The sequence below is a fragment of the Dermochelys coriacea genome, chromosome 23 (assembly GCF_009764565.3).
Source record: "Dermochelys coriacea isolate rDerCor1 chromosome 23, rDerCor1.pri.v4, whole genome shotgun sequence".
NCBI classification, from domain to species: Eukaryota; Metazoa; Chordata; order Testudines; family Dermochelyidae; genus Dermochelys; species Dermochelys coriacea.
Genome location: NC_050090.1, coordinates 14,453,227 through 14,463,193, shown reverse-complemented (window position 1 = coordinate 14,463,193; position 9,967 = coordinate 14,453,227). Strand labels below are relative to the sequence as shown.

At 73.5% G+C, this 9,967-nt stretch overlaps 2 protein-coding genes across 2 annotated transcripts; both read left to right on the top strand.

Annotated features, from left to right (window-relative positions):
- Positions 1-1,296: 1,296 nt before the first annotated feature.
- Positions 1,297-2,118, top strand: LOC119847083 (vegetative cell wall protein gp1-like; the record flags this gene model as incomplete). The annotated part of the gene is made up of 1 exon (XM_038381473.1): positions 1,297-2,118. A coding segment is annotated over one exon (822 nt), but the record flags the coding sequence as incomplete, so codon positions are not given.
- Positions 2,119-7,776: 5,658 nt separating this feature from the next.
- On the top strand, positions 7,777-9,293 carry LOC119847082 (galanin peptides-like). The gene is made up of 5 exons (XM_043501688.1): positions 7,777-7,854; positions 8,101-8,155; positions 8,634-8,723; positions 8,803-8,904; positions 9,241-9,293. The coding sequence occupies exons 1-5, from the start codon at positions 7,777-7,779 to the stop codon at positions 9,291-9,293; spliced, it is 378 nt and encodes a 125-aa protein (XP_043357623.1).
- The last annotated feature ends 674 nt before the right edge of the window (positions 9,294-9,967 follow it).

Here is a 9,967-nt window from a genome sequence, read left to right as displayed (position 1 = left end):
CACCCGACCCCCCGCCCTGCAGCCCGGCCCCCCAGCCCTGCCAGTGCCCCCCACTCCCGACCCCCAGCCCCTGCCAGCCCTGCCCCCCCAGCCCTGCCACTGCCCCCCACTCCCGACCCCCAGCCCCTGCCAGCCCTGCCAGTGCCCCCACTCCCGACCCCCAGCCCCTGCCAGCCCTGCCCCCCCAGCCCTGCCAGTGCCCCCACTCCCGACCCCCAGCCCCTGCCAGCCCTGCCCCCCAGCCCTGCCAGTGCCCCCACTCCCGACCCCCAGCCCCTGCCAGCCCTGCCCCCCCAGCCCTGCCAGTGCCCCCCACTCCCGACCCCCAGCCCCTGCCAGCCCTGCCCCCCCAGCCCTGCCACTGCCCCCCACTCCCGACCCCCAGCCCCTGCCAGCCCTGCCCCCCCCCCAGCCCTGCCAGTGCCCCCCACTCCTGACCCCCAGCCCCTGCCAGCCCTGCCCCACCAGCCTGCCATTGCCCCCCACTCCGACCCCAGCCCCTGCCAGCCTGCCCCCAGCCCTGCCAGTGCCCCCCACTCCCGACCCCCAGCCCCTGCAGCCCTGCCAGCCCCACTCCCGACCCCAGCCCTGCCAGCCCTGCCCCCCCAGCCCTGCCACTGCCCCCCACCCCGACCCCAACCCCTGCCAGCCCTGCCCCCCCAGCCCTGCCAGTGCCCCCACTACCGACCCCCAGCCCCTGCCAGCCCTGCCCCCCAGCCTGCCACTGCCCCCTCCCGACCCCCAGCCCTGCCAGCCCTGCCCCCCAGCCCTGCCAGTGCCCCACACTCCCGACCCCCAGCCCCTGCCAGCCTGCCCCCCAGCCCTGCCAGTGCCCCACTCCCGACCCCCAGCCCCTGCCAGCCTGCCCCCAGCCCCTGCCAACTGCCCCCCACTCCTGACCCCCAGCCCCTGCCAGCCCTGCCAGTGCCCCCACTCCCGACCCCCAGCCCCTGCCAGCCCTGCCCCCCCAGCCCTGCCAGTGCCCCCACTCCCGACCCCAGCCCCTGCCAGCCCTGCCCCCCCAGCCCTGCCAGTGCCACCCACTCCCGACCCCCAGCCCCTGCCAGCCCTGCCCCCCCAGCCCTGCCAGTGCCCCACTCCCGACCCCCAGCCCCTGCCAGCCCTGCCCCCCAGCCCTGCCAGTGCCCCCACTCCCGAACCCCAGCCCCTGCCAGCCCTGCCAGTGCCCCCACTCCCGACCCCCAGCCCCTGCCAGTGCCCCCACTCCCGACCCCCAGCCCCTGCCAGCCCTGCCCCCCCAGCCCTGCCACTGCCCCCCACTCCCGACCCCCAGCCCCTGCCAGCCCTGCCCCCCCAGCCCTGCCAGTGCCCCCACTCCCGACCCCAGCCCCTGCCAGCCCTGCCACCACAGCCCTGCCACTGCCCCCCACTCCCGACCCCCAGCCCCTGCCAGCCCTGCCCCCCCCAGCCCTGCCAGTGCCCCCACTCCCGACCCCCAGCCCCTGCCAGCCCTGCCCCCCCAGCCCTGCCACTGCCCCCCACTCCCGACCCCCAGCCCCTGCCAGCCCTGCCCCCCCAGCCCTGCCAGTGCCCCCACTCCCGACCCCCCGCCCCTGCCAGCCCTGCCCCCCCAGCCCTGCCACTGCCCCCCACTCCCGACCCCCAGCCCCTGCCAGCCCTGCCCCCCCAGCCCTGCCAGTGCCCCCACTCCCGACCCCCAGCCCCTGCCAGCCCTGCCCCCCCAGCCCTGCCACTGCCCCCCACTCCCGACCCCCAGCCCCTGCCAGCCCTGCCCCCCCAGCCCTGCCACTGCCCCCCACTCCCGACCCCCAGCCCCTGCCAGCCCTGCCCCCCCAGCCCTGCCAGTGCCCCCACTCCCGACCCCCAGCCCCTGCCAGCCCTGCCCCCCCAGCCCTGCCAGTGCCCCCCACTCCCGACCCCCAGCCCCTGCCAGCCCTGCCCCCCCCAGCCCTGCCAGTGCCCCCACTCCCGACCCCCAGCCCCTGCCAGCCCTGCCCCCCCAGCCCTGCCACTGCCCCCCACTCCCGACCCCCAGCCCCTGCCAGCCCTGCCCCCCAGCCCTGCCAGTGCCCCCACTCCCGACCCCCAGCCCCTGCCAGCCCTGCCCCCCCAGCCCTGCCACTGCCCCCCACTCCCGACCCCCAGCCCCTGCCAGCCCTGCCCCCCCAGCCCTGCCAGTGCCCCCACTCCCGACCCCCAGCCCCTGCCAGCCCTGCCCCCCCAGCCCTGCCACTGCCCCCCACTCAGGACCCTCAGCCCCTGCCAGCCCTGCCCCCCCAGCCCTGCCACTGCCCCCCACTCCCGACCCCCAGCCCCTGCCAGCCCTGCCCCCCCAGCCCTGCCAGTGCCCCCACTCCCGACCCCCAGCCCCACAGCCCTGCCCCCCAAGCCCTGCCACTGCCCCCCACTCCCGACCCCCAGCCCCTGCCAGCCCTGCCCCCCCAGCCCTGCCACTGCCCCCCACTCCCGACCCCCAGCCCTGCCAGTGCCCCCACTCCCGACCCCCAGCCCCTGCCAGCCCTGCCCCCCCAGCCCTGCCACTGCCCCTCACTCCCGACCCCCAACCCCTGCCAGCCCGCCCCCCAGCCCTGCCAGTGCCCCCACTCCTGACCCCCAGCCCCCTGCCAGCCCTGCCCCCCCAGCCCTGCCACTGCCCCTCACTCCCGACCCCCAGCCCCCTGCCAGCCCTGCCCCCCCAGCCCTGCCACTGTCCCCACTCCCGACCCCCAGCCCCTGCCAGCCCTGCCCCCCCAGCCCTGCCAGTGCCCCCATTCCCGACCCCCAGCCCCTGCCAGCCCTGCCCCCCCAGCCCTGCCAGTGCCCCCACTCCCGACCCCCAGCCCCTGCCAGCCCTGCCCCCCCAGCCCTGCCAGTGCCCCCACTCCCGACCCCCAGCCCCTGCCAGCCCTGCCCCCCCAGCCCTGCCACTGCCCCCCCACTCCCGACCCCCAGCCCCTGCCAGCCCTGCCAGTGCCCCCACTCCCGACCCCCAGCCCCTGCCAGCCCTGCCCCCCCAGCCCTGCCAGTGCCCCCACTCCCGACCCCAGCCCCTGCCAGCCCTGCCCCCCCAGCCCTGCCAGTGCCCCCACTCCCGACCCCCAGCCCCTGCCAGCCCTGCCCCCCCAGCCCTGCCAGTGCCCCCACTCCCGACCCCCAGCCCCTGCCAGCCCTGCCCCCCAGCCCTGCCAGTGCCCCCCACTCCCGACCCCCAGCCCCTGCCAGCCCTGCCAGTGCCCCCACTCCCGACCCCCAGCCCCTGCCAGTGCCCCCACTCCCGACCCCCAGCCCCTGCCAGCCCTGCCCCCCCAGCCCTGCCACTGCCCCCCACTCCCGACCCCCAGCCCCTGCCAGCCCTGCCCCCCAGCCCTGCCAGTGCCCCCACTCCCGACCCCAGCCCCTGCCAGCCCTGCCCCCACAGCCCTGCCACTGCCCCCCACTCCCGACCCCCAGCCCCTGCCAGCCCTGCCCCCCCAGCCCTGCCAGTGCCCCCACTCCCGACCCCCAGCCCCTGCCAGCCCTGCCCCCCCAGCCCTGCCACTGCCCCCCACTCCCGACCCCCAGCCCCTGCCAGCCCTGCCCCCCAGCCCTGCCAGTGCCCCCCACTCCCGACCCCCAGCCCCTGCCAGCCCTGCCAGTGCCCCCACTCCCGACCCCCAGCCCCTGCCAGTGCCCCCACTCCCGACCCCCAGCCCCTGCCAGCCCTGCCCCCCCCAGCCCTGCCACTGCCCCCCACTCCCGACCCCCAGCCCCTGCCAGCCCTGCCCCCCCAGCCCTGCCAGTGCCCCCACTCCCGACCCCAGCCCCTGCCAGCCCTGCCCCCACAGCCCTGCCACTGCCCCCCACTCCCGACCCCCTGCCAGCCCTGCCCCCCCAGCCCTGCCAGTGCCCCCACTCCCGACCCCCAGCCCCTGCCAGCCCTGCCCCCCCAGCCCTGCCACTGCCCCCCACTCCCGACCCCCAGCCCCTGCCAGCCCTGCCCCCCCAGCCCTGCCAGTGCCCCCACTCCCGACCCCCAGCCCCTGCCAGCCCTGCCCCCCCAGCCCTGCCACTGCCCCCCACTCCCGACCCCCAGCCCCTGCCAGCCCTGCCCCCCCAGCCCTGCCAGTGCCCCCACTCCCGACCCCCAGCCCCTGCCAGCCCTGCCCCCCCAGCCCTGCCACTGCCCCCCACTCCCGACCCCCAGCCCCTGCCAGCCCTGCCCCCCCAGCCCTGCCACTGCCCCCCACTCCCGACCCCCAGCCCCTGCCAGCCCTGCCCCCCCAGCCCTGCCACTGCCCCCCACTCCCGACCCCCAGCCCCTGCCAGCCCTGCCCCCCCAGCCCTGCCAGTGCCCCCCACTCCCGACCCCCAGCCCCTGCCAGCCCTGCCCCCCCAGCCCTGCCAGTGCCCCCACTCCCGACCCCCAGCCCCTGCCAGCCCTGCCCCCCCAGCCCTGCCACTGCCCCCCACTCCCGACCCCCAGCCCCTGCCAGCCCTGCCCCCCCAGCCCTGCCAGTGCCCCCACTCCCGACCCCCAGCCCCTGCCAGCCCTGCCCCCCCAGCCCTGCCACTGCCCCCCACTCCCGACCCCCAGCCCCTGCCAGCCCTGCCCCCCCAGCCCTGCCCCCTGCCCCCCACTCCCGACCCCCAGCCCCTGCCAGCCCTGCCCCCCCAGCCCTGCCAGTGCCCCCACTCCCGACCCCCAGCCCCTGCCAGCCCTGCCCCCCCAGCCCTGCCACTGCCCCCCACTCAGGACCCTCAGCCCCTGCCAGCCCTGCCCCCCCAGCCCTGCCACTGCCCCCCACTCCCGACCCCCAGCCCCTGCCAGCCCTGCCCCCCCCAGCCCTGCCAGTGCCCCCACTCCCGACCCCCAGCCCCAGCCAGCCCTGCCCCCCCAGCCCTGCCACTGCCCCCCACTCCCGACCCCCAGCCCCTGCCAGCCCTGCCCCCCCAGCCCTGCCACTGCCCCCCACTCCCGACCCCCAGCCCCTGCCAGCCCTTCCCCCCCAGCCCTGCCAGTGCCCCCACTCCCGACCCCCAGCCCCTGCCAGCCCTGCCCCCCCAGCCCTGCCACTGCCCCTCACTCCCGACCCCCAACCCCTGCCAGCCCTGCCCCCCCAGCCCTGCCAGTGCCCCCACTCCTGACCCCCAGCCCCCTGCCAGCCCTGCCCCCCCAGCCCTGCCACTGCCCCTCACTCCCGACCCCCAGCTCCCTGCCAGCCCTGCCCCCCCCCCTGCCACTGTCCCCACTCCCGACCCCCAGCCCCTGCCAGCCCTGCCCCCCCAGCCCTGCCACTGTCCCCACTCCCGACCCCCAGCCCCTGCCAGTGCCCCCACTCCCGACCCCCAGCCCCCTGCCAGCCCTGCCCCCCCCAGCCCTGCCAGTGCCCCCCCACTCCCGACCCCCAGTCCCTGCCAGCCCTGCCCCCGAGCCCTGCCAGTGCCCCCACTCCCGACCCCCAGCCCCTGCCAGCCCTGCCCCCGAGCCCTGCCAGTGCCCCCACTCCCGACCCCCAGCCCCCTGCCAGCCCTGCCCCCCCAGCCCTGCCAGTGCCCCCACTCCCGACCCCCAGCCCCCTACCAGCCCTGCCCCCCCCAGCCCTGCCACTGCCCCTCACTCCCGACCCCCAGCCCCCTGCCAGCCCTGCCGATGCCCCTCACTCCCGACCCACAGCCCCTGCCCCCCCAGCCCTGCTGGTGCCCCACACTCCTGACCCCCAGCCCCCCCCAGCACTGCCGGTGCCCCACACTCCCGACCCGCAGCCCCTGCCCCCCCCAGCCCTGCTGGTGCCCCACACTCCCGACCCGCAGCCCCCAGCCCCCCCTCATCCCTGCCGGTGCCCCCACTCGCGACCCGCAGCCCCCCCAGCCCTGCCGGTGCCCCTCACTCCCGACCCGCAGCCCCTGCCCCCCCCCAGCCCTGCCAGTGCCCCTCACTCCCGACCCACAGCCCCTAGCCCCCCCCAGCCCTGCCAGTGCCCCCACTCCCGACCCACAGCCCCCAGCCCCCCCAGCCCTGCCGGTGCCCTCACTCCCGACCCCCAGCCCCCAGCCCCCTCCAGCCCTGCCAGTGCCCCCACTCCCGACCCCCTGCCAGTCCTGCCCCCCCAGCCCTGCCACTGCCCCCCACTCCCGACCCCCAGCCCCTGCCACTGCCCCCACTCCCGACCCCCAGCCCCTGACATCCCTGCCCCCCCAGCCCTGCCAGTACCCCCACTCCTGACCCCCAGCCCCCTGCCAGCCCTGCCCCCCACAGTCCTGCCGGTGCCCCTCACTCCCAACCCGCAGCCCCCTGCCAGCCCGGCCCTGGCCCCCTCCCAGCCCTGCCGGTGCCCCTCACTCCCAACCCGCAGCCCCCTGCTAGCCCCCCCCATGTGTCTCTGTGCCCCTGAAGTCACTCGTGAGCCCGGTGACGCACTCAGGAGGTGCCCCCACCCTTGGCCAGGATTCACACGGATGCTCTAATCGTGCTGACAGGGACAAGGCCTGAGGCTCTTATCCAACCTCCCTAATGAGAATAAAGGACCATCCGCCAACGCCCTGGGGGGGGGCTGGGAGCCTAGACTCCAGCCCAGGGGCTGTGGGTTCTATCTCCAGGGAGGGGAGGGGAGTGGGATCTAGTGGTTAGAGTGGGGGGGCTGGGTTCTCTCCCTCGTTTTGGGAGGGCAGTGGGGTCTAGTGTTTAAAGTGGGATGGGGCTGGGACCCGGGACCCAGGTCAGGACCAGGCTTATTAAGCTCATTTCAGTAGTGGGGAAACTGAGGCATGGCGAGATGTGCCCAGCCCTGCAGATAAAATCAATAAATGCAGGTAGTGCCTGGAATAGAACCCGGGTCTCCGGCTGCCACCGCTGATTTCCCCTTGAGCTCCCCCTTCCCCTAGAATTTCCCCAGTTCCCAACTCTTGGTCCCCACCTCCCCCAGCCTGTGTGCAGGAGTCAATTAGAGCTAATAACACCAATTTTCAGGCATATTTTCTGACTAAGTGGAAAAGAGAAATTAGAGGCAAAATAAATGAAACAGACCCCCCCAAATCCGTGGGGGGCAATTAGCTACACCCCCCAGGCATGACGCACCCATCTGCCCCACTCCCCCAGCCCCTGCCCTATATAAATCCGGTGCCTGATTCCCCAGCTGCGACCAGAGCGGGGCAGAATTTGAGGTGAGATTCCGGCAGCCTCCCAGAATCAGCCCTGCCGCTGACAGGGCTGCGGGTCGGGAGTTTTAGGGGCTCTGGGGGGGAGCCCAGGGCTGTGCTAGCAGGGGGCTGCGGGTCGGGAGTGAGGGGCACCGGCAGGGCTGCGGGGGGCAGGGCTGGGCTAGCAGGGGGCTGTGGGTCGGGAATGAGGGGCTCCGGGGGGGACCCCAGGGCTGGGCTAGCAGGGGGATGCAGGTCAGGAGTGAGGGGCACTGGCAGGGCTGGGGGAACCCAGGGCTGGGCTAGCAGGGGGCTGTGGGTTGGGAGTGAGGGGTGCGGGCAGGGCTGGGGAAGGGGGCGCCCAGGGCTGGGCTAGCAGGGGGCTGTGGATGGGGAGTGAGAGGCGCAGGCAGAGCTGGGGTGGGGGGGTCCAAGACTAGGCCAATGGGGTGGGAGGGATTTTTTCATCGGGGGGAACAGAAATACCCTCTGGTGCATTGGGCTGCGGGTAAAGCCAGGTATGTGTGTGATGAACAGCGAGTTTGGAGGGCGGAGATAGAGGCAGCCCGGACGCCTGGGTTGTATCCCAGCTGGGGGAGGGGAGAGGAGGAGGGGTCTAGTGGATAGAGGGGTCTAGTGGGAGCCCGGACTCCTGGGTTTTCTCTCCCTGTTTCACAGATGGGGACCCCTGCTGTGCTCTGCATCTCTTTGGCCCTGTGGGCGCTGCTGGGCGAATGCGCTGGGATCCCTCTGATGGTGAGAGGCCCCCCTAGGCCCCCCCAGAACCCCCTCCCGGCCTGTCTCTTCCATCCCCACCTGTTGCCCCGAGGCGGCAGAAACCTGGGCCCCTGAGGCCCCCTGAATGGTACAGTCCCCATCAGGCCTCTGGTGGGGTCCTGGGCTGTCCCAGTCCGCAGGCGGGGGGAGCTCAGACAGGTGCGGGGAGCTCAGACTCGGGCGGGGGGGACAAAGATACTCAGTTAATGGGGATTTTTTCTGCAGCTCAAAGACAAACGTGGCTGGACCCTGAACAGTGCAGGCTACCTGCTGGGCCGCTGTGAGTACCCCGCCGCGCCCCCCCCCGAGAGAACCCAGGCAGCCAGGCTCCCCCCCTACCCCGAGAGAACCCAGGCGGCCAGGCTCCCACCACCCCACCATGCCCCCCCTGAGAGAACCCAGGCGTCCTGGCTCCCCCCTACCAGGCCATGCCCCCCCAGAGAGATCCGAGGCGTCCTGGCTCCCACCACCCCGCTGTGCCGCCCCCCAGAGAGAACCCAGGCGTCTTGGCTCCCAGCCCTCAGATCTAACCACTAGACCCCACTCCCCTCCCAGAGCTGGGATAGAACTGTGGTATCCTGGCTCTGAAATCCCCCCCTACTCTAACCACTAGACTCCGCTCCCCTCCCAGAGCGGGAGAGAGAACCCAAGAGTCTGGCTCCCAGCTCCCCCTGCTCTAACCACTAGACCCCCCGAGCTGGGCTAGAACCCAGGTGTCCGGGCCCGCAGTCCCTCCCTCTCACCCTCTCTCTCTGCAGACGCCCACCGCCCACTGATGGATAAGGGGGTCTTATCCGGGAAGCGGGAGGCCACTGAGGGGCCCGTGCAGCTGGAAGTGGAGTTCGAGGGTAAGTCCCCGGCCCACGCCCCCCTCCCCCTCTCAGAGCCCCTCTTTGCACCCCAATCACCAGCCCCTCTCTCCTCCAGGTGCCCCCTTGCGCCCCGCTGCCGAGCGCAGCTTCCAGACCTTGCTGGATTTCCTCTCCTCCCTGTGTCTTCCAGGTGAGTGCCAGGGCCAGACTTTGGGGGGTGGGGGGCCAGGACTCCTGTGTTCACGCCCTGGCTCTGGGAGGGTAGTGGGATCTACTTGTTAGAGTCAGGGGGGCTGGGAATCAGGACTCCTGGGTTCGTTCCCTGGCTCTGGGAAGGGAGTGGGGTCTAGTGGTTAGAGTTGGGGGGGAGGTAGGAGCCAGGACTTCTGGGTTCTCTCTCCAGCTCTGGGAGGGGAGTGGGGTCTACTGGTTAGAGGTGGGGGCTGGGATCCAGGACTCCTGGGTTCTCACACCAGCCCTGGGTGGAGGGGAGCGGGGCTAACCAAGGGGTCTTTCTCTCCTTTCTCAGTTTCTGTCTCATTCCCCCCTGCAGAGCTGGGGGCCCTGGATCGTCTGCCCCTCCCCGATGCCGCCAGCCAGCCCTAGCTCCCCGGCCCCCCACCGAGCTTCCTGTACCAGGAGCCCGCACACACACAAGGTGACGGGTGCACACCCAAGAGCAGCACCCACGGCCCTCACCCAGGCCCCCTGCCCTGGTGTGGACATGCTCAGCCTTCTCCCACCTGGGGATCCTCCCCACACCTTGTGGCCTCCTGTGCAGACCCGCCCACCCTTCTCCCCTTCTGTTCCCATTCTGCCGCTACCAGCCCCCTAGAGTGACTCCTCCCGGCCAAGCAAGGGGAGTTGCCCCTGGTACCCCATTCCACATCCTGCCCTGAGTGTGATACTGGCAGGGGAGTGGGGGCTAGTGATTAGAGCAGCAGTGAGGCTGGGAGCCTGGACTCCTGGGTTCTCTCCCTGGCTCTGCAACTACTTCCCCATGTGCCTTTGGGGGTACATCTCTTCTCTGTCACTCATTGCCTCAGTTTCCCCTCCCGTGGCATCCGGAATGCCCTAGTCATCATGCTGCATGGGGGACAGTGATGGGCTGTGGACTCACCCCCATGTGCCTGCGGACCCCCGGGAGACTCCCCCTCTGCAGTACGGGGCAGTTGACACAGCTGCAGCCAGCACCAGCCTGCGACATATCCCGGAGCTGGATGTTAACCTGACGCTCCCCGAGAACGGTGGCTGTAGACTGCCAGTGGTGGAGGGCACAG